At 48.1% G+C, this 22,092-nt stretch overlaps 1 protein-coding gene and 1 pseudogene across 7 annotated transcripts; one reads left to right on the top strand and one right to left on the bottom strand.

Moving 5' to 3' along the window:
• Positions 1-44: 44 nt before the first annotated feature.
• Positions 45-19,593, top strand: KYAT1 (kynurenine aminotransferase 1). 7 transcript variants are annotated; one of them, XR_003048179.1, is made up of 15 exons: positions 45-203; positions 10,672-10,801; positions 12,997-13,055; positions 15,012-15,159; positions 15,415-15,564; positions 15,645-15,731; positions 15,974-16,102; positions 17,320-17,440; positions 17,785-17,861; positions 17,987-18,076; positions 18,190-18,376; positions 18,457-18,536; positions 19,049-19,135; positions 19,227-19,399; positions 19,455-19,593. XR_003048179.1 is itself a non-coding variant. In XM_015594303.2 (14 exons), exons 3-14 carry the CDS (start codon positions 13,003-13,005, stop codon positions 19,290-19,292), a joined length of 1,275 nt encoding a protein of 424 aa, XP_015449789.1. In that variant the 5' UTR covers positions 45-203; positions 10,701-10,801; positions 12,997-13,002; the 3' UTR covers positions 19,293-19,593. The 7 variants fall into 7 exon arrangements, 6 of the variants coding, with proteins under 6 accessions (XP_015449789.1, XP_015449787.1, XP_006918099.1 ...); XM_015594303.2 differs by having other exon boundaries at positions 10,701-10,801; positions 19,227-19,593; XM_015594301.2 differs by having other exon boundaries at positions 10,675-10,801; positions 19,227-19,593.
• LOC112484807 lies at positions 11,421-11,539 on the bottom strand (annotated as a pseudogene).
• Positions 19,594-22,092: the final 2,499 nt, after the last annotated feature.

The following is a 22,092-nucleotide window of genomic DNA, read 5'->3' as shown; positions in this document are numbered from 1 at the left end:
TTTGAGGGGAGCCATCTCCGCGCCCTCACCCCTCCTCTCCCTGCTGCCGCCATGTTGCTTTGGGGCGGAAGTAGTAGAGCCCGGGCTCTGCCCTCTTAGAGGGGCAGGGTCTGCTTTAACCTCTCTACGTCCTTAGTAACAAGGCACGGTGAAGCGGCGGAGGCGCCAGTTAGTAGCTGCTGCTTGAGCGTTGCTTCCCTGAGGTAAGATGCCGCGGCCGGGAGGCCCTGGAACCGGATTGTGCCAAAGTACTCGCAGCGTTTAGTGCTACGGGGTTAGCAGAGTGGCTGTCCGCAATGTCACCCAAGCTGGGAGCCACCCCGCGGGGATAAATTACTCGCGCTTCTTGCTAACCCGCACTCTATGGTGGTCGTGTCTGCACGCACATCCCCTCCCCACCCCGCGATCGTACCGGTGGGGAAGATGCAGCCTAAGGTAGCTCGGCAAATTGTGGGTAGAGCTGGCGCTGGAACCGGGTCGTGAACTCCAGCTCTGCAGCTCTGTGGATCGCGAAGTTCCCAGACTGATAATAGTAACGGCAACCAGTGATCCATACAATGACATACTGTGCAGACACCAAAACGAAAAATGTTCAGAATGCACTAATAGGAGACGACTTCCAAGATACTTCAGATGAAAAAAGGAAGCGGCAAAAAGAACAATTGTTCCGCGCTAGCATTTGTGTAAAAGAACGTGTGCAGGGGTGGGGAGTTTCTGAGGGTGTGTGGGCCAGTCATCTGGTGAGATGCACAAGAAGTTATTAACGGTGGTTAACAGAGACAGGAGAACTGGGGCCCTGGGAACCCAGGGCAAGGGGGAAGAATTTATATCATGTGCACAGGCTGGTCATTTTAAAAGTAGGATTAAGAAAAATAAGGGCTTCCGTCCATTAAGTGCTCAGCTGTTGCCCTAGGCTCTCCTACTGGGAAGTCTTACTTTCCTTGTTATTAGAGGAGGAAACAGGCTCCAAAAGCTTAAAGACCTTAGCAATATCTCAGCCAACTAGTAGAGAAGCTGAAATTTTAGCCCTGGGGGATTTTACACTAATGCCCACAGCTCTGGCTTATCCACTGCCTACTGAGAGGCTTTTTTGTTATCAACCACACAACACCCAGCGTGAGACCTGGCACACAGCAGGCATCCAGTAACTGCTTATTGGCTGTTTGTTGACTGAACAAGTGGGACAAACAGGAGACAACCTGAAGTGTAGAATGACGAAAGACAAATAGTGGAGGCCAGAGCCCAGGCTGGAGTCCAACGCTTGCTCCCTCCCAGCCTTGAGACTGTAGACCTGGCACGTTCTTCCCTGAGCCTCCATGTCCCCACCTATAAAACTGACAACCACAAGCCAAGTGGCTGACACTGAGTGCTCCCACCTGTCCTGCTTTGTGTTTTTCACTCAGAATAACCCCATTTAAATGAAACACAGGAAAGTTATGAAAGTTGTCCAAAGGGGGTCCCCACAAGGTCTCAATCACTGGGAGAGATTGGTCTCAGTCTCTCCCTCAGCCTCCTGGGATCGTAGGCACTAATGATTTGGGGAACCTGCTGTGTGCTAGTTGAGCTGCCAGAGGCTGAGGATCTGGTAGAGAACAGGACAGACATATAGATCCTGTCCTTGGAGTCTGGTAAGAGTGACAGAAACCCAGCAGTTAGCATCTGTGATGAGCGCTGCAATGGGCAGAAACTCAGGCCTTGGGAGCACATACAGGGAGCATCTGGCTCAACCCTATGTGGAGTCAGAGAGGACTTCTCAAAGGAAATGACTTTTAATCTGTGATGGAAAGATGCATAGGATGTCTCGAAGGAGAAATGATGAGGCTGGAGGCCCAAGCAGAGACGCACTCTTACCTGAAGGTAACCAACGTGGTAGGAGACAATGCAGGTTAGAAACATTCAGCCTGGCTTCATTGTGTGAATCTCTCTTTCCTCCTGGAGAACAACTCCACATGGCGACATCTGTGGCTTCCCACCCTCCACACATAACCTTCCACATGTCCAAAGAGTAGGGCTCCCTGATTTTATAATCCAGGTGGGGTGACAAAGGAACCAAGCAAGCTAAGAGCCATGAAGAAGTCCTTTACACTAATCCCCACCACCCCGTTCATTCAGTCCCCGGAGTGGCAGCCCATGCAGATGCAGAGAGTCTGCCCATGTGAATAAAGATGTCAGCGCAGGAGGCTCCTTCCATCTTCCTTTGCTCACCTGGCTTCTCAGGTAGCCCACATGCTGGGACATCTAGCTAGACATGACTCCTTCCTACTGCAGCCACCATGCCAAAGTCACTCCAGTTGCAGCAGCAGAAGAATCACTCTACCCTAACAAGACATGGTGTACTGCCAGCTTCCTGGAGAAATTCCCAGTCGCTCATCTTGCTTCCTCATTTCGGGACAGTGGTATGAGCCTTAAATTCACTACTGGGGCCCTTCTGTACTTTTCTAGGACTTTGGCTTTGGATAAGTCATTCACCCACTATGAGCCTCAGATCTTCCATCTATAAAACTGATGTGGCTCTAATGTGCCTGCCAGGCACTGAATATATGGACATACATATTTTTCCCTCATGTGTAAAACTACCCTAAAGAGTGAAATTTGGGGGTGGCTCCATAGTGTAATGGTTAGCACATCTGCTTTTCACGCAGAAGGTCCTGGGTTCAGCGCCCCAGGTGGAGCCACAGACCATATACCTCGGGTTCGCCAGGCCCCAGGTGCACCAGACCCCCCGAGTGCGTGCCCCAAGCACATGGGGGGAGACGCCCCACCTTCAGAGATCCAGTTCTTGAAAAAAAAAAGGGAGACAGCAACATCCGTAGGTCAGGGAGGAAAGGAGGGGGATTAAAGAGGCGGGGGCGGGGGGGAAGAGGGAGATTTCAATTTTGGATCTGGGTTCTGTGCCAGGAGGAATAAAGAGTGGTCCACCTATTGTGTGTCCCACCCACCAACCACTCTGGCCTGGGAACCTCAGGTCTCCAGAAGTCATTTCTCCTTGGCCAACTCCAAACCCAGGGCGAACTGCGTATAAGTCAGTGTGCTTGTTAGAGTTCCCCAGGCAGGCTGTCACTTCCCTCAGGACACAACCATTGATTCTACAAGTTTTCACCAAACATTTGTCTCATAGGGACTCTGTTTTTAGATTTAAAAAAAAAAAATTTAGGATTCATGATCTGACAGGACACTTTGTTGTCCTGCTTAGTTCACTAATTTGTACAGAAAGCCTTATAGATTTAGATACTCAGGGTGTATTGTGGGCCAGGACCTGTGCTTTCTGTGGATGGTTGCATTGTTATTGTCCCCATTGTGCAGGCTGTAGTATGGCACGACCAAGGTCCCACAGCTAGTTCAGAGTAGAGCTGGGATCGTTCTATGCCAGTCCAAGGCCAAGCTTTCATCTTCTGTGATTGCTCGTGTAATAGGCTCATCTTGCCTAGGCATGCTACCCCCTCTCCAGGACCCTTCTCCAGAAGTGCCATGGTTTGTATGTTCTCAGTAACTGGGAAGCTTCTGACATTTGGAGCCCAGAAATGCCATACATCATTCAAGGCTCTGGGTAAATTTGCCCAATACAGAACTGACTCACCTTGAATATCAAGTATACCACTACTGAGAAACACTAAAACCAAATGTTCTTATTGCGTAACATTGGCTTAAGTGACATAGGGTAAAGCCAGAATTACCTTGCAAGCCCTTTGCAAGCTGCCATACAGAGAGGAAGCTAGACAAGGCATGGCTTCTGTCCCCAAGGGCTGATAGTCTCCTGCGGGCAAGGGAGCTGATGGAGGCACCAGCGCCCACCTCTTGAATGAGGGATTTTGGGTAAAATAAGTTGGACTTTGGAAACAGAGGAACCAGAGTTTGAATCCCAGCTCAGGCTCTCTCAGCTTAGCGAGCTTGGTTCATTCTCCTTTTGGGAGATAATGGGAATGATTATGCCTTCCTTGTAAACTGTTGAGAAGATTAGAGAATTTAGCACAGAGGTCAGGCACGTAGTAGGTGCTCTCCCAGTTCAGAGAAGAGCCCAGGTAGACACAGGAAGCTTCAGAGAGGAAGCAGAGCCGGGGCTAGCCCCTGCCAAGGGGATCAGATTGGAGGGCATGCCAGGCAGAAGAACAGCTTGAGCAAAAGTGGCCAACATTTATTCAAAAGCAAAGGATTTATACGTTCGGAAGCAGAGAGAACATGGAAGCTGCGAAGCCTAGATTCAGGCCAGCTCCAAAGGCCAGGCTAAGGAGGCTTTGGACATTATCTGGTATCAGTGTAGCCTGCTTGGCAAGGCCTGTCCAACGGGAGATGTTAGCTGACATGAGCCACTAGAATGTTGGTCACTGAGGCATTTCCCTAAAGATCATTCATCTGTGGGTCACCCACCAGTCGTGGTGCTTTCTGGCCAAGAGGGTAGCTAGTAGCTTCCCAGGCTGCTGGAGGTGTGTGTTGGGGGAGGACACTGACCATTGACCATCCGCCCCTGACCTGGCAGGAAGGAAGCCTGGGATCTTAAATGCCTGGGAAGCTGCACCAGAAAGTGTCAGCTCATCTGGTGCATTTCCTGTGGATTTCACCTCCTAAGAGCTGCCACTGCCTGAGCTGCCTGCCTTGCAGCACTTCTCCACATACTTATTTTTAAGTAACAGTAATAACGATGACATTTGTTGAACGCTGACTCTGCCAGATACCATGCTAAGTGATTTCATGCGTTATCTCATTGACTTCTCACTGCAGCCCTAGGAAGCAGATAATATCATTATTCTCATTTTAGAAATTATCCTCAGAAAGGTTTAGTAATTTGCCAGAAGTCACACAGCTAATAAATGGCTTCTGCCCAAGGTCTGTCTGATTCCAGAGCTCCACAGCCTAGTTGTTGTTGTTGGTTTTTTTAAATCAAACTGTATAGTGTAGTCCCTGGAAACATCCTAATACACAAACATATAAGTAATTCAGCACTCCTTGCTTTGTATGGTTCTGAAATGAACGAGTTTCAAGTACCACCACTTAAAGTTTAACTTTAGTTAATTTTTAGTTAACTTTTGTACATCAAAGGACACCAGTCCCTCAACAACACGATTCAAATTTCAGTTGTCATGTTATATGAACTATGAGTCGTCACATAAAGTAGGAACTTCGCTGCTGGTCCTTCGGTCCACAAATCGCTATGGAATAACAGATGTGCGTAAAGGTCGGTAACCAATCACGTCACTCCTTTCAAAGCCTGTCATTGATTGGTCACCATGGATGTTATTCAGTTCCTATCCAGACAGCAGAGCATGTAATTGTGTTGCCTCCTGTCTCCTGGAGATAAACCCATGTGACGTTTTACAAAAACAGACCATCGAAAGAGGGGATGGGCCAACAAAGATGAAAGTGCCACAAAGAAATGCAAAGTGATGACACCGAGAGTGAAATTTAAATCAAACATAAAAGGAGTGATAAAAGAAACAGCTGACTGTGGGAATGTGGACACCGCAGCAATTCACTGTTCCAGAAACTCTAGATACGTAGCCAGAGAAACTTAGTGAAGGCAGATTTATCAACATAAGAGACGCAAGTAGTTCTGACGAAAAGGATGAAGAGCACACATCAGTCACATTTAGTGTACTCACAATGTTGTGCAGACATCCACCACCTCTCTCTAGTGGCAAACCTTTTTCATTACCCCGGAAAAACAACCCAGACTCATTAAATAACCATTCCAGGTTCCTCCCTCCGATCCCCTCATAACTACTAATCTGCTTTCTATGGATTTACCTAATCTGTATATATCATGTGAAAGTAATCATACAATTTTGTGTCTGGCTTCTTTCACTTAATGTTTTTGAGGTTCATCCAAGTTGTAGCATGAGTCAGTATGTCTGTCGTTCCTCTTTAAGGGTGAGTAATATTTCATTGTAAGGATATAGTACAACTCACCCATTCATCCATTGAAGGACATTTGGGTTGTTTCCACCTTTTGACTATTATGAATAATGCTGCTATGACCATTCGTGTACAAATTTCTATGGGAACATATGTTTTCACTTCTCTTCAGTATATACCTAGAAGTGGATTTGCTAGATTATAAGGTAATTCTGTGTTTGGACTTCATAAAAATTTAAAACTTTTGTACATCAAAGGATATTTTTAAGAATGTGATCAAGAGTGATGATTCATTTTGAGTTAATTTTTATAGACGGAGTGAGGTAGAGGTCTAACTTCGTTCTTTTGCATGTGGCTATCCAGTTGACATTATTTTTCCCCCATTGAATGGTCTTGGCACCCATGTCAAAAATCAATTGGCCAGAGATGTTTGGGTTTATTTCTGGGCTCTCAATTTTATTCCGTTGGTCTATATGTCTTTTCTTATGCCAGTGCCACACTGTTTTGACTACTGTAGCTTTGTAGTAAGTTTTAAAATCAACATGCATTTTTTCATGTAACCTGAATATCTCCCCGTGGTAGGAGTGATCTCATTCCTTTTAGTAGCTGTACAATATTCCATCATACAGGTAAATCGTAACATGTTGAACCAGCCCCCACTTGACGGAGATCAGATTGTCCCCAGTTTTTTCTCTCACATATAATTGAATTGCCTTCCAAAAGTTATACGATGAACGCTTAACCCAATGTTTTCCAAATCGTGGATTACGACATTTTAGTGCATTGTATTATCAATTTGGTTTTTCTCAAACATCTCATTCTCTGCCTGAGAGGCAGGAAATAGAGTTTCATTTTAGTTTGTATTTTATTAATTATGATAAGGTTCAACATCTTTTCAAGCCGATTGACTGTTTTCTTTTTTTTGCGAATTTATATCTTTTGCCCACTTTTTTTCCTATTGAGACGTTGGTCTTTTGACTTGTAAGAATTCTTTATCTAGTAAGGCTCACTATATTCAAATGGACCGGATACCTGTTTGTCTAGTTCGTTAGATTGGACACCCCTCGAAGGACAGGAAGGTATCCTACTCATCCTTGTCTACCTGGTGGCTAGCATAGTGCATAGCACATATCAGAAGTTCAATAAATATTTGCTGAAGCAATGAAAAGGTGTGCACCTACTATGGGGCAGGTGCTCTGCCATATACTGACGATAAGAAGATGAACAGAAGAGAGTCCTTGTTCTGAAGGCACTCGCAGTCTGGTGGGAGAGACAGACATTGATTCTCCCATGCATCAAGAGTTTATTGAGCGGCTTACTCGGTTTCAGTTGCATAATCTCTGCTGGAAGAGCCAGCCTGCTCTCATGAGAAAAATCCTAAGACTGTGACTCAGGTGACCTGGTCCCAGTGGAATCAGTTCCCCTCCCTGATCATCAGTATCCCCATCCATAAAATGTGAGTGAGCAACTGGACCAAATTCTCTCATTTCCCACTGAGCACCCATCAGTTTATACTTCTTTGGCTCTTTCTGGAAGTGGAAGTCAGTGGCCCAGGGGGCCGTCATATCACTGCTCAGAGCCTCTCTTTGTCCCACAGTGGCAGTGAGGACAGGCTTTAAATCAGAGTCCTGAGTTCAAATTCTAGCTCTGCTACTTACTAGCTGTGGCCTTGAATATGTGACTCAGCCTCTTGATGGAACCTTTCTGTAGGATTAAAAGTGACGGCCATTACCCTCGGGGCTGTAGAGGAGTTGGCCAGGAAAGACCCGCTTCCTAGCTTCCTAGAAGATGAGGGACGAGGCACTGGGGAGTGGAGGTGGGTGTGGCCTGGGAAAGGCTACCCGGAGGGGCTCCCAGGTGCTTCTGAATGAGTTGAATGAGTTCAATGAGTCTCTGATGACAGCATCCAGGTGCCAATGAATGAGGTCCCTCTGGAGTTTCCTGGGTCAGCCCCAGTCAGTGGGAGAATATGGACTGGGAGGCTAGGAGTCCCACCTTGAGATGCGCCTGCACCAGCACACTCCCTGCTGTGGGCCTCCTCTATGAAGTAAGGCCAAGGTCCCCTCCTGAGGCTTGAAAGTCTTGTGCCCAAATGTGTGGAGCCCCAAGGGCTGGCTCTGCGTTTCCCCTGCTGGCTGCTTCAGGAACAACAAGCCCACAGCAACTAGTCCTTGCTTGTTCATGTGGTGTCAGGAACCTAGTGGCTGTGTTACTGGGTGAGGACAGCCCACAGTGGCCACCTGTGCCCTTCTTGCCCTCGACTGGGACCCCCAATGGCTTCTTCCTCCCCTTCAAATTCCTGAAAACTACTTCCACTATGCCTGCATGTTCACAGACACAGGCAGAGATGTGTGCACGTGCTCAAGTGCAAACATTCATATTTGCATGTGAAGTCACAACCACACACGGATTTACCACATTCAGGGTCGTGTTATGATTCATGGGCCCCTTTCTCCATTAAAAAATAAATTATATTTTACAACTGTTGGTATAAAGAATGAATATCATTCATTATTATACATTCATTATTATACATCCTCCTAGGAGCAGCGCTTGAGGCTCGTGGACTGGGGCAGGTACCCACAGCGCCCCCTAGAGCAGTCCCCTGGCCCTAAACATCCACTTCTTTTTCAGGGCTGGGGCCTGACGCCTTGGAGGAGAGAGGAAGGTAGAAAGTTTGGAAGGAAAAGTCTCAGACGGCAGTGCAGTTCTCAGAAAGTTCCAGCAACAGCCTGCCTCCCCGTCTTTCAGGCACTGGCTGGGCGCTGCAGCCTCGGTGCCCAGGACCCGGGATGGATTCTGAGCACATATGTCCCCCCAGTCAGTTAGATCCCTGGCATCAGAGAGACACATTCTCATGGCCACCACATGGGCACTGCCTTTCCCCGCCCCCCCCAAACCTTGGCAATTTTTAAAAACAGCTTTGTTGAGATATAACAATACACATACCATATAATTCAGCCATTTAAAGTGCACTGTTCGGTGGTTTTTAGTATATTCACATTTGTGCAACCATCACCACAATCTCATTTTAGAACATTTTTGTCACACCGAGAAGCTGCCCCACACCCATTAGCAGTCACTCCCCATTCCCACCGCCCTCACTCTGCTCCCAGCCCAAGGCAAGCGCTCACTGATCTGTCTCTGTAGATTTGCCGGTTTCTCATAAATGGAATCATAATTTGTAGTCTTTTGTGACTGGCTTCTTTCACTTAGCATGACGTTTTCAAGGTTCATCCATTTTGTGGCCTGTGTCAGTACTTCATTCTCTCTTATTATCAAATGATATTCCACCTTGTGCATTAGCCACACTTTGTTAACCACAAATCCACCAATTGATTGGCCATTTAGGTTGTCTCCATTTTTTTGGCTATTTTGAATAATGCTACAAGTTTTTATGTGGATTTTTTTTCGTTTCTCTTGGATAGATATCTAGGAGTGGAATTGCTGGGTCATACGTAACTCTGTGTTTAACATTCTGAAGAAATTCTAGACTGTTTTCTACCACAGCTGTACCATTTTGCATTCCTAGAAGCAGTGTATGAGGGTTCCAAGATCTCAACCTCCTTGAAACACATAATTATCCATCTTCTTTGTGATAGCTATCCTAGTGGATGCAAAGTGGTACCTTAATGTGGCATCTCTCAAATGACTAATGATGTCGAGCGTATTTTCATGTGCTTATTAGCCATTTATATGTCTTTGGAGAAACTCATCTTTATGATTAGCAAATATTTTCTCCCATACCGTGGGTTCTCTTTTTGCTTTTTTGATGGTATCCTTTGAGGTGCAAAATTTTTTGTTGTCGTTGCTTGTACTTTTGGTGTTGTGTATAAGAAACCATCTTCTAACTCACAGTCACAAAGATTTAATCCTGTGTTCTCCTAGGAGTTTTATCATTTTACATTTAGGTCTATTTTGAGTTAATTTTTGTTGATGGTGCGAGGTATGGGTCCAAATTTTTACTTTTGCATGTGGATATCCAGTTGTCCCAGCACCATTTGTTGAAAAGACTATCCTTTTCTCATTGAATTTTCTTGGCACCCTTGTCAAATATCAACTGACCATCAATGTGAGAGTTTATCGCTGGAGTCTCAGTTCTACTCCATTGATTTCTATGTCTATCCTGATGCCTGTACTACATGTTCTTGGTTCCCGTAGCTTTCTTAGGAAGCTTTGAAATTGTGCAGTGAGTCCTCCAATGTTTTTCTTCTTTTTCAAGGCATTCACTTTTTAAATTTATGTCTGTTAAGTCTCTTTTAATCTGTAGTGCCTTCCACCTTTTTTCCCCCTTATATTTTATTTGTTGAAGAAACAGGGTCATTTGTTCTATAGAGGTTCCATCAGTCTAAATCTGTTGATTACATCTCTGCAGTGTCATTTAACATGTTCCTCTGTCCCTTGTATTTTAATGATCCAAAGTCTTTATCGGATTTAGATTTGGTTATAGCACAGGAATAATTCGCAGTTGGCGTGTGTTTCTCTGGAATCAGAACATGATGTAGTGTTGACTCTGTGATGTTAGGGGCTGTTTATGATCTTCACCTGGATCACTTTTTTTTTCATTAGAGGTGATTTACATTCTTAAAGGGTCACCCTGGTTGCTGGGATGGGGGAGGGGATCACAGGGTGGTTTTGAGGAGTGAGAGGTAATCTTGCAACAAAGCACTTACTGCCATGCCTGGGCACACAGTAGGCACTTGGTAAATATTAGCCCTTATCATCGTTGTTGTTATTAGAATTGTGGGGGGCAGGGGCCAAATCCTGGGCTTGGAGCCATTTTCCGATCAGGATGTTCTACTCCCTTCTCTTCTGCCCCTGGAGGAGAAGTCATCACTGTCCCATGGCTCTAGGAGGCATATTCAGGAATACGGTAGCCATCTGTTTGCACCTGGTGGGGCCCCTCCAGAGAAAGAAGGTTGGAACTTCAGTCACCCGCTACTTGCACCACACTGTAAGTGCACTCTGCCACCTGCATGACCCGGTGCCCCAGGGATCGGGTTTGGCCCTGGCTTCAAACTTGCGCATGAGCCTCCTCTTTCGAGAAGCCTTCCCTTCCTGCAACCCTGATATAGGTCCCTCCCTTGCCCTTGCCTCTAAATCTAGAACTTGTAACTCTGCATCTGAATGGTGTGCTTGGAGCTGCTGCCTCTCCATCATCCCATGCCCAGCCTTGTTTGGTAATAGTTTTTGCTCAATAAATGTTGGCTGAGTAAATACATTGTGCATAAGCCCAAGAACAGACGCTGTTTCCTCACTCAAGTACTGTGTGACATACTTGAAGGTCACTCCTTTGAGCACCCCAAGTTTCTGGGATCCCCCATTGTTTTATCTCCTTCCTAAACTCATTCACTTCCTTTATTCTCCCTTGAGCCCTTCTACTCCCTCTCACCCCAACGCACCTCAAACTTCCCCTACTCCAGCTTCTATTTCCCTCCCGCTCACTGCTCTTGATTCATATTTGCTTTATTTTATTTATTTATTTACTTTTTTCAGGCGAGGCAACCCTTGGCTGACCTCACAGATTGCAAGGACCTTGTCAGCTTACAATCCCTTATTTTTTTAATTTTTTACGCCTACAGCACCTGGTCTTCCTAGGTGGTCTCCCATCCAAGTACTAACCAGGCCCGACCCTGCTTAGCTTCCGACATCAGGCAGGATTGGGCTTGTCCAGGGTGGCATGGCTGTAGTATTTGCTTTATTTTTGATAAATCCCCAATTCGAAAGTAGTTTCTCGTATCATTGAGCCCATGATGCCATCAATTCTGAGATGCACTGTTGTTTTTTGGACTAGTAAAGTGGGGAAGTGCCAATTAAACTCATGATATAGATGGTAAGACACATCGGAATTCAGAGAAAGAGCAATGCAAAAAAAAAAAAAAAATACACATTATCAGAATCAATTGAATATGATTTGATCCGGTACAAACAACTTGGAAACAGAAAGGCACACATGTGAAATTAAATTTCTTATAATCCCACCATTCAGAGAGAACCTTTGTTAACATTTTGGTTTATTTCCTTCCATTTTTTTTCTATTCATATATGGTCATAGAAAAAAATGTATGTATATACCAATATATATTAGGGTATATTTTTTATAAAATGTAATTATACTTTACATACTGTTTTGTAGCCTGGTTTATTGATACCAGTATATCACATTGATAAATAGTCTTCTTTTAAAATGTGATTTTCTCCTACATTTTTTAACCATAAAAATAAACCATTTATTTTAGGAAACTTGGAAAAGAAAATTATAAGGAAGAAAAGAAAAATCTATCCGTTAACTGACCAACCAAAGATAATCACCGCTAACTAACATTTTGCTGATAACATGATTTTCCTTGGCAGAGATCACCCTCATTTTAAACTATTTTGACATGTACCGAGTGCCAGGCCTGGCAATAAATGTCAGAGATTCAGTGAAGGGACAGGGCTCCCAAGGTCGGCAAAGTATCCACTAGGTGCCAGGCCCCACGCTGGGCTCTGTTCAAACTATTCGCGTTGGCAGGACTCCCAGGCTATGTAAAAACCTAGCCTTTATACATACAGTCTGCAGAACCTTCAGGGCAGGGACCTGATTCCAGCGGCCCTGCTGTTGCTGCCAGTCTGATCAGGATCCTGTCCAGGTACCTGTCCAGCTCCTCCTCTGACCTTGGGCAGGTCCCTGAATTATCTCTGACCGAGGCAGGTCTCTGTGCCTCGTGTCTTCATGTCTAGAGAGAGATTGTCATGGCATCTCTGATAGGGGTGCTGTGAGGACAGAGCAAGACTGTGAGAAATAGTAAAGATTCACTCTCAGCCATGGCAGGTGGCTGCAGAGAACATTAGAGACCTGGCTCTGCTACCTGTCAGCCATCTGAGACTCACAGACCCACGAAGAGTCCATGAAGCCTATGCTCTTATTATACCAATGGGGAGACTGAGGCCAGGAGGAGCTAAATCACCTGGCCAGTGTCACCTAGCCAAGGCAGAGTCTGGCGGGGATAGGTGAGGGTGTGGGCTCCAGCCTCCAATCTCCACCTCCTCCCTGGGAGTGGAGCTGTGATGGGGTGGGGCTGTGTTCCAGAAAATAGCTGCCTCCAGTCCAGGGCAGCCAGCTGTGGCACCTGCGCCACTCCGACCTTCCACTTGCTCTGTCTCCAGCTCACCATGGCCAAACGGGTGCAGGCTCGAAGGCTGGACGGGATCAACCAAAACCCATGGTGAGCTGGGCAGGGCCAGGGAGGTGTGCGGGTGTCCCCTCGGGCATGGGGTGCAGGACAGGGCTGGTAGTCCCTGGGTTTGCAGAAATTCAGTGGCACCCGGGACAATCAGATCTACAGCCATAGTCCATGAGAGGCGAGACTCAAAAGCCCCAGGTTTGGATTCCAATCTCAGTCAGCTTCAACCCTGCTCGCCCAGTGCTAGCACTGGGGCCGGCAACACACCTGCCCTGAGCCTCGGCTCCCCAGCTGCAAAATGAAGATAATTATATTTCCCTTAAAGGGCCTTGGGAAGACAAGGTAGTACTGGGTGACAGTGAGAGCCATTACCTGGCACAGGCTAAGGGCTTTCCAGGGACTGTTTTATTTCACGCTTAGTACAGAGTAAGCTAATCTAAGAGAGTAAGAGACAGGCAGCTCTTCACTGCACATTTGTCAAAGTTAATTTCTTCATCAACTATTCCAAATATAGGAGTATGTTTGTTACTAGTGATCGTATAAGTGCAGTGGGAGGATAGGTGAGAAAGATTTAATGATTTTCTCAATCCACCCGCAACCCCTTTGGCCAGGGGCATAGAGACACCTCTAAAAAAAAAAAAAAAGTTGGCTGTTTTTACAAAACACAGGACAACTTTTCTTTCAAACTCCCCTCATGTATGTCTTTTCCATCGATGATCCATGAGGTTTGGGGCGGGGAGCCAGGCCCAAATGCCCCAGAGAGTTTGGCTGCGCTCTAGGTTGGGCCTCCAGAGTCCTGATCCTCAGTCTGCCACTGCATCCTCCCTGTGAAACAGACTGGGCAGCCTGGTGGCAGGAAATAACGAGGAGGCAGGCCGGGAGAGGCATCGAGACTGTTTCCTGATTCACAGACCTGGCAGACTCTTGAACCCAACACCCCATTTGTACAGAAGAGGAGGCTGAGGCCAGGAGATGTTAAGTCTCATGCAGAAGCAGGGCAGAACAGGAGTGGGCCTAGGAAGAAGGCATGGGACAGGAGGGGAGTATCAGGAGGGATGAGGGCCACAAGAGTCAGAGCAAAAGCGTGCCCCGGGTTCCTGCCAACCCCAGAGTGGTGCCGGACCGAGAGGGCAGCCAGTGCCTATAAGACGTTGAGCCTGGCTCTCTGTCCCAATCCCCATGGCACATCCCCACCTGATTTTGCACTTCAGTTCCGCTCTTAGCTGTTGTGTGACTCTGGCCAGGTCACTGGCCTCTCTGAGACTCAGCAACTTCTGTGCCTTCGAGGGCATTTGGAGCTCTGGGGAGAAAATGACCAAACTCCATTCGGCCAAGCCTGACTGCCCCCAACCAACCTGGAACCACATCCCAGCCTCCTCACCCAGCCTGGTAGCCTCTCTCCCAGTTTCCCTGAAGAGGTGGCCACCAGACAGTCCCAGAAGAAAGGGGGCCAGAGATGGCAGATGGCAGAGCTGGCAGGGCTCTGGTCTGTCCAGGATCATAGTCCAGAGCATAAACTTTGCTTCAGACAGATATGGCTGTGCCATGCCCTGACTGCATGACTCCCTCTGAATCTCAGCTTCTCCATTCTGCCTGTGAAACGGGGTGTCGATGAGTATTTCTAAAGAATCTAGCAGGGCAGGCTAGGCCGGGAATGGAACTGCTATAGCCGATCAACTGGAAGGATGATGTTAATTCTGTGTTTGTGCTCTACAGGGTTTGTTATGTAAAGATGATTTTTTACTATGAGTTGTGGTTAAAAAGTCGGAAAGTTAGAAACCCCCAGCTGAGATGTGATTGACACAGCGCCCGGCCCACATAATTGCAAAGCATGGGGCCAGTCATGACCCTGACACAGATCTTTGGACCAGGGCAGATGCTAGTTGTCCAGTTTTTCTAGAACAAGCCCAGTGCATTTGCTCACCCTGTGCCAGAAGCAGGCAGAAGTCCAGGTCAGGGTAGAGAGGTGAGCCAGTGACAACTCTGTTTGTTGCCCAGGGTGGAGTTTATTGAACTGGCCAGTAAGAATGATGTCGTGAACTTGGGACAAGGCTTCCCCAACTACCCGCCCCCAGACTTCGTCGTGGAAGCCTTTCAGCACGCCATCAGCGGAGACTTCATGCTCTACCAGTACACCAAGGCATTTGTGAGTCTCCCAGCCCAGTGTTGGACTGTGCTTCCTGGAGGCACACACTCTGTCTGGGTCCCCTCCCCCACGTCCCAGTCCTGGGCACAGAACAGGCCTGGCAGCAAGCATCGTGGGGAGACGAAAGAACTGACTGTGCAGGAGCTGACTTTGCCCCAGGCCTACTGCTAGAAGTTGCTAGAATTGCCTGAGTGTAGCTGAGCAGGAGAGCGGGCCCAGGCTGAGCCAGCTGGCTGACCCCCACTGTCCTGGCAGGGTTACCCACCATTGACAGAGATCCTGGCAAGTTTCTTTGGGAAGCTGCTGGGACAGGAGATAGACCCGCTCAAGAACGTGCTGGTGACTGTGGGTGCCTACGGAGCCCTGTTCACAGCCTTCCAGGCCCTGGTTGATGAAGGAGACGAGGTGAATGGGTGGGGCTTGGGCCAGGTCGGGCTAAGGGTTCAGGGCAGTCCTGACCCCAGCTAATCTGACCTTTGTACCAGGTCATCATCATTGAGCCCTTTTTTGACTGTTATGAGGCCATGACGTTGATGGCGGGGGGTCGTCCTGTGTTTGTGTCCCTGAAGCCGGTAAGGATCCTGGTTGGGGTGTCAGTAGGCAGACGGGTCCAAGGAATGTGCTGCGTTGGAGGCGGGAAAGAGGGAAAGAAGTGGAGGAGCCCAGTTTCTCCAGGAGGCGGTGGTGGCGGGGGGGTGTTCAGAGCCCCAGAGTGGAGAGGGTGGGAACAGATCCCTGGGGAGTGGAGGGCGAAGTCACTAGCATTGAATGTCAGGTAGTAAGTACTGACACTGCCTCCCACCTCCTCTTACAGACCCCTACCCAGGATGGGGAACTAGATTCCAGCAGCAACTGGCAGCTGGACCCCAAGGAGCTGTCGAGCAAGTTCACATCTCGAACCAAAGCCCTAATCCTCAACACACCCAACAACCCCCTGGGAAAGGTGCCTGATAGACCTCCTTCCGGGGACCCCTCCAGACTGGGTTCAAGTACCCCCTCTGTTACTGATTTGCTGCCTTCGGGCCTCAGTTTCTTCGTCTGTGAAGTGGGAGGGCTACCTGTTATGAGCTCTGAGGACCGAGGCTCCCAGAGGTCCCAGGGACAGGCGCAGCAATCCTCAGGGAAGAGCTGGTGGTGGATCCGGCTGGGCACCTCCATTACTGACTTCCCCACGGGACAGTGACTTCACCTCCTGGAGTGTCATGCGAACATGACAAAACCAATGTGAAGGAAAACCCAGTCCTCCTTCTGTGTGTATCTCATGCCCTCACGTGACTACCACACAAACACCACTTCCGACACCAGATACGTGTGGGTTTTCCCCTCACCGAGCAGTTCTGTGACACCAGCTGGGTGTCCTACAATTTCACTCAATTTAATTCAGTTCTGACACTGTCCTCCTGGAGATAGCATCGGATCCCACAGGTTAAGGGCTCAGTCCCACAAGACTACCCCCACCCCCACTTCAGATGCCAGTCACAAGTTCAGATTGTCACTAGTCGGCTATAAATCTGAGCCTCCACAACCCCTTCCTCAGGTTCGGTTCATTTGTTAGAGTGACAAACAGAACTCAGAGAAACACTTATTTACGTTGACTTGTTTCTTAAAGAACATGATAAAGGATTCAGATGAACAGCTAGATGAAGAGAGAACAGTGTGAGGTCTGGCAGAATCCCAAGTACAGGAGCTTCTGTCCCCAGGGAGTTGGGGCGAATCACCCTCCGGGTAGATGTTTACTTTTATGGAGATGCCCTCACATAGTTATGATCAATCATTAACTCCCTTTTCAGCTCCTCTCCCCTCTGTAGGAAAGGAAGGGGGTGAGGTTGAAAATTCCAAGCTTCTGATCATGGCCAGGTCTTTCTGGTGACCAGCCCCCTCTAGGAGCTATCCAGGAGCCCATCCAGAGTCACCTCATGAGAACAAAAGATGCCTCTAGTGCTCTTATCCCTTAGGAATTTACAAGGGTTTCAGGAGCTTCGCACCGGGAACCGGGGACAGAGACCAATGTATATATTTTCCATTATCTCATGACCGACCTCACATGGTCACTATTGCAGGGATTCAATAGGATGGAGCAGAAAAGCCCTTGGCCCTGGGTTTAGCTGTGTCCTTTTCTCTCGCTGAACCAGCCTCTCTGTTTGGGGACGGTCCCTGCAGGTGTTCTCCAAGGCAGAACTGGAGCTGCTGGCCAGCCTGTGCCAGCAGCATGACGTGGTGTGCATCGCTGATGAGGTCTACCAGTGGCTGGTCTACGATAGGCACCAACACGTCAGCATTGGTGAGCCCAGGGAACCAGGGTGCCCTGTTCCCTGGGACATTTGTGCCAGGATTTTGAGCCCAATCTTGGAATCAGCGTAGGCCCAGTGATTAGGACCAAAGGGTCTGAAGCCATACAGGTTGTGTGACCTGGGACAGCGACTTCATCTCACGGAGGACAGGAGAGCACAATGGCACCTGCCTCCAGGGTTGTCATGAGGATGAGCTGAAATAAGTCTTGTAAATAGATTAGCACTTAGCGGGGTTCAGAGTGTTGAGAGCCTGAGTGCCTGCTAGGGTCCAGCCACCACCCCTCCCCGGCTCCCTACCCCCATCTCAACAGCTGCTCTCTTTGGCCTTGGGCAGCCAGCCTCCCTGGCATGTGGGAACGCACCCTGACCATTGGCAGTGCTGGCAAGACCTTTAGCGTCACTGGCTGGAAGGTGAGTTGATGAGGTTGGGGATAACCTTCCCTGACCATGACCTCGGCAGGAAAGGCGGCCTGGGAGTTAAGGAAGCCCTCGGTCAGGCTCTGAAGGGCCTCAAGCCTGCCTGTGTCCTGGTGTAGGTGGGCTGGGTCCTAGGCCCGGACAGGCTCATGAGGCACCTGCACACCGTGCAAGAGAACTCCATCTTTCACTGTCCCACGCAGGCCCAGGTGAGGAGGGGCAGGGGACTGTGCCGCGGGGGAGGGGGAAGGCCATCAAAGGAGCCCAGGCTGGCTCCAGGGTCAGGTCATGCCTGACCTGCTTGCCCCTCCACCCTCCCCAGGCCGCAGTAGCCTGGTGCTTTCAGCGGGAGCAGCTGCTTTTCGGCCAGCCCAGCAGCTACTTCGTGCAGTTACCACAGGCTGTACAGCGCAACCGTGACCACATGATCCAAAGCCTACAGTCCATGGGCCTGAAGCCCATAGTCCCCCAGGGCAGCTACTTCCTCATCACAGACATCTCACACTTCAGTGCGTGGGACTGGCCAGGGTGGACAGGGCTTAAGGGAGCTGGAGGCTACCCAGGGTTCAGCATGGCCTCTGTCCCACAGAGAGCAAGATGCCTGACTTGCCTGGGGCTGTGGACGAGCCCTATGACAGACGCTTCATCAAGTGGATGATCAGGAATAAGGTGGGCTGGGCCTCTGCTAGGGCCCCTGTGAATGGTTTTATGGGTCGGGTACTGCTCAGCAGTGCCCAGCCAAGGGGATGCTGGGCCAGAATCCAGCCCAGCCTCTGCGATGAGCACTGGTACAGGGCTGCATCCATTTCAAGGAATGGGGAGCCTGTTTTTAATTGATGCCATGTGGGCTGGCAGGAATTCCTGCCCTCTTAGGACCTCGGTCTTGCCATCCACACAATGAGGATTGGGCCCATTAACTCTGGGTTTCATCCAACCGGGCTGTGATTCTAAGGCTTATGTCTTCCCTGACTCTGTGTGACCCCTCTGTCAGCTTCCGTCTCCCCTCCATACACAGGAGGGACGTGGGATGATGTTTTGGGCTTCTTTTCCTCTGACCTTGACATAGCACAGGGAGGTGCCACATTAAAGCTGACTCTCCTTCCCCCACCCCATCGTGGACCCTCTATCCCCCGAAGTCTAGGCCTGGGACCCTATTGAGACGTGGGCTTCCTCTCCTCCAGGGCTTGGTGGCCATCCCGGTCTCCTTCTTCTGTAGCGTGCCACATCAGAAGCACTTTGACCACTATATCCGCTTTTGTTTTGCAAAGGTAAGAGGCAGGGCTGGGGAGGGAAGACCTCCCCAAGAAGGCCAGCTGGTGGGTGTGGGGAGAAGGGTAGGACCAATCTGTGTTGGTGCAGGATGAATCCACACTCCAGGCCATGGACAAGAAGCTGCAGGAGTGGAAGGATGAACTTGAGGCCTGATGTCGTCCCCTCGGCCTTGCCTCACCTGGGTGATCCCTGCACAGTTCTCTCTTTGTCCAGAACTTTTTTGGAGATGAGGGAGGCCTGACCTGGGCTCCTCTGGGCTCCCCAGACTTGGCTGGGACTCAGCAGGCAGAGTCTGACAGTGTACTGGCCTCGAGTCCCAGTCCTGACCCCAGCCAAGGCTCAGGCATCCCTCCCTTTCCTTCTCTAAACTTGACCTAGGAAAGTTGCCCTAAGGTTTGAGTCCTCAAGTCAGTACTTTTTGCCCACAATAAATTTTAAGTCATTTGAACACTTATCAGCTTCACTCTGCTTCTCACTCTGGTGCTGATCGCTGATGGAAACTTGGTCAGAATAGAAGGCATCTCCGTGAACCTCAGATGCTAGGCCCTCTTTGTGCATATTATTCTGTGAAGTAAAACCAAGGCCCAGAGAAGATCAGGGACTTGGGACTTGTCCAAAGTCACATAGTAAGTTAATGGTAAAACCAGGCCTAGAAGCCAGAGTTCGGATGGTATGTGTTACTGGTGCTGGATGTGTGTGTGTGTGTGTGTGTGTGTGTGTGTGCGCGCGCGCGCGCAGGAGATGGGGGCCTCTGAGTGTCTGACAGGGAAGATACAGTCTCATCCCACAAGGGTCAGAGTGCAGGCTAGGAAAGCCAAGGGTTACACAATTAGAAGGGGAAGGAAGTAGCTGATGGTTATTGTGCACCCCTGTGTGCCAGGCATTCGGGTGCCCATCATCATATTAAACAACTACCTGAGACGGAGTTACTCTCCATTTTACAAATGAGGGAACCACTTTGGAGGTGACGTCATTGCCCAAGGCCATCAAGCTGGCAAAGACAGAGTGGGATCTGATGGGGGGGTGTCCCACTGGAAAGCAATGGCAGCTCCTAAATTCATTTGGAGGGTGGTGCTGGGGACTTGTATTTGCATAGCAAGCCCATGGGTTTTGTTTATATCATATACTTAATTGGGGACCTAATAGGAACATATGGTATAATAAAATATATTTGGTCTTTGTCACTGTTTCCTGGCACAGACTTCGTTAAACCCTTGGAATTTCCAGGGCAGTAGGAGTGTCTTTAATTATTCATAACGAGCCCCTTCGACCATGTGATTAGAAGTCAGAACTTTCAGCCCCAAACCCAGGTCCCCAGGGAGGGGGAAGGGACTGGGCATTGAGTTTAGTTACAATCAATCATGCATCTGTAACTGGGCTGGTGAACACATTGATATTTGGGAGAGTGGCACATCCAGAGATAGCACAGAAGCCCTGCACCCCCACCCCCACCCCCACCCCAAGACCTTATTCTATGTATCTCTTCCATTTGGCTATTCCTGAGTTAAATCCTTTATGATAAAACTATCAGGATAGCACTTTCCTGAGTGCTGTGAATCATTTCAGCAAATTATTAAACCTGAAGGGGATTGTGGAAATGCCCGAATAGTCAGCCAGGGGGAAGCCTGGGGACCCCACTTGCTGCTGGCATTTGAAGTGAGGGGCAGTCTTGTGTGACTGAGCCCTTAACCTATGGGGTCTGTGCCAACTCCATGTAGTTATTGCCTGAAGTGTAGGACACCCACTTGATGTTAGAGAATTGCCGTTGCAACGTGCTTGGTGCTGTGACATAGGGCACCTCCCTCTCTCCCCTTCCAAACCTTGACTTGGTGCTAGTACCACTGTTCCAAAGTCAAAACTGTAAAACAAAATACCAGCTCAGAGACTCGGGCTTGGAGCCCCTTTGCTGTATTATACATCACCTGATGGTTAAAAAAAAAAAAAAGTCCTCCGTGAGGTAAATCCATAGACTTCTTTGGTAGAACCACCCTGACTGAGGTTCCATGTCTCATGAATAAACCAGACTCTGCCCATAACTCAAATCTGTGACTCTACAGAGGTTCCAGATCTTAGACTGAGTAACCTCAGCCAGCCTGAGATGGTAGATCTTCCCTTAGATGTATACATGACTTTGTCTTCTCATTCACATGGTGGAGGGGGCTAATGGTGAAATAACACACCTCCTGTAATGTTAATGTATAAATTGACTTAGAAATTAATCTCCCCTCTGCTAGGTTATAAGCTCCAGATCAGCGTCTTCTTCTGCTTATCATTGTGTCCCTGGCACAGGGAATTCCTGCCTCAAAATAGACCCTGCTCAATAAATATTTTTTGATTGAATAAATATTGACTCAAATTTATTATTTTTAATAAATTTTTATAAAATTTTAATAAAATTTATTATTTTTAATAAATTTATTAATTTATTTAAAAAGAAAACTTAGCTCATTCATTGCTGGCAGGGATGCAAAATGGTACAGCCATTTTGGAAGACAGTTTGAAAGTTTCTTACAAAGTTAAACATAGTCTTACTGTAGGGTCCAGCAGTCAGGCTCCTAGCAATTTACCCATATGAGTTGAAAATTCACGTCACACAAAAACTTGCACATAAATGTTTATAGCAGCTTTATTCATAATTGCCCCAAATGTCCTTCAAAAGTTGAATGGAGAAACAAACTGGTATATCCATACAATGGAATAGTATTTAGCAATAAAAAGAAATGAGCTATTAAGCCACGTGAAGATATGGAGGAACTTTAAATGTATATTGTTTAATGAAAGAAGAGAGTCTGAAAAGGCTACATACTGATTCTAACTATACGACATTCTGGAAAAGGCAGAAACTATGGAGACAGTGAAAAAGATCAGTGGTTTCCAGGGTCTTGGAAGTGGGTAAATGGAACACAGAGATTTTTAGGGCTGTGAAATTATTTCTTTAATACTGTAATGGTAG

The sequence above is a fragment of the Pteropus alecto genome, unplaced genomic scaffold (assembly GCF_000325575.1).
Source record: "Pteropus alecto unplaced genomic scaffold, ASM32557v1 scaffold67, whole genome shotgun sequence".
Lineage (NCBI taxonomy): Eukaryota > Metazoa > Chordata > Mammalia > Chiroptera > Pteropodidae > Pteropus > Pteropus alecto.
Note: the sequence above shows the minus strand (reverse complement) of the source record. Positions and strands in the feature narration are given on the sequence as shown.

Bases quoted from the DNA above. Each gene is read 5' to 3' on its own strand.
- KYAT1 (XM_015594301.2), top strand. From the start codon at position 10,691: ATGGCTCTAGGAGGCATATTCAGGAATACGGTAGCCATCTGTTTGCAC. The intron at 13,056-15,011 runs GTGAGCTGGGCA...TTTGTTGCCCAG, and splicing joins GGGATCAACCAAAACCCATG to GGTGGAGTTTATTGAACTGG. The intron at 17,441-17,784 runs GTGAGCCCAGGG...GGCCTTGGGCAG, and splicing joins GCACCAACACGTCAGCATTG to CCAGCCTCCCTGGCATGTGG.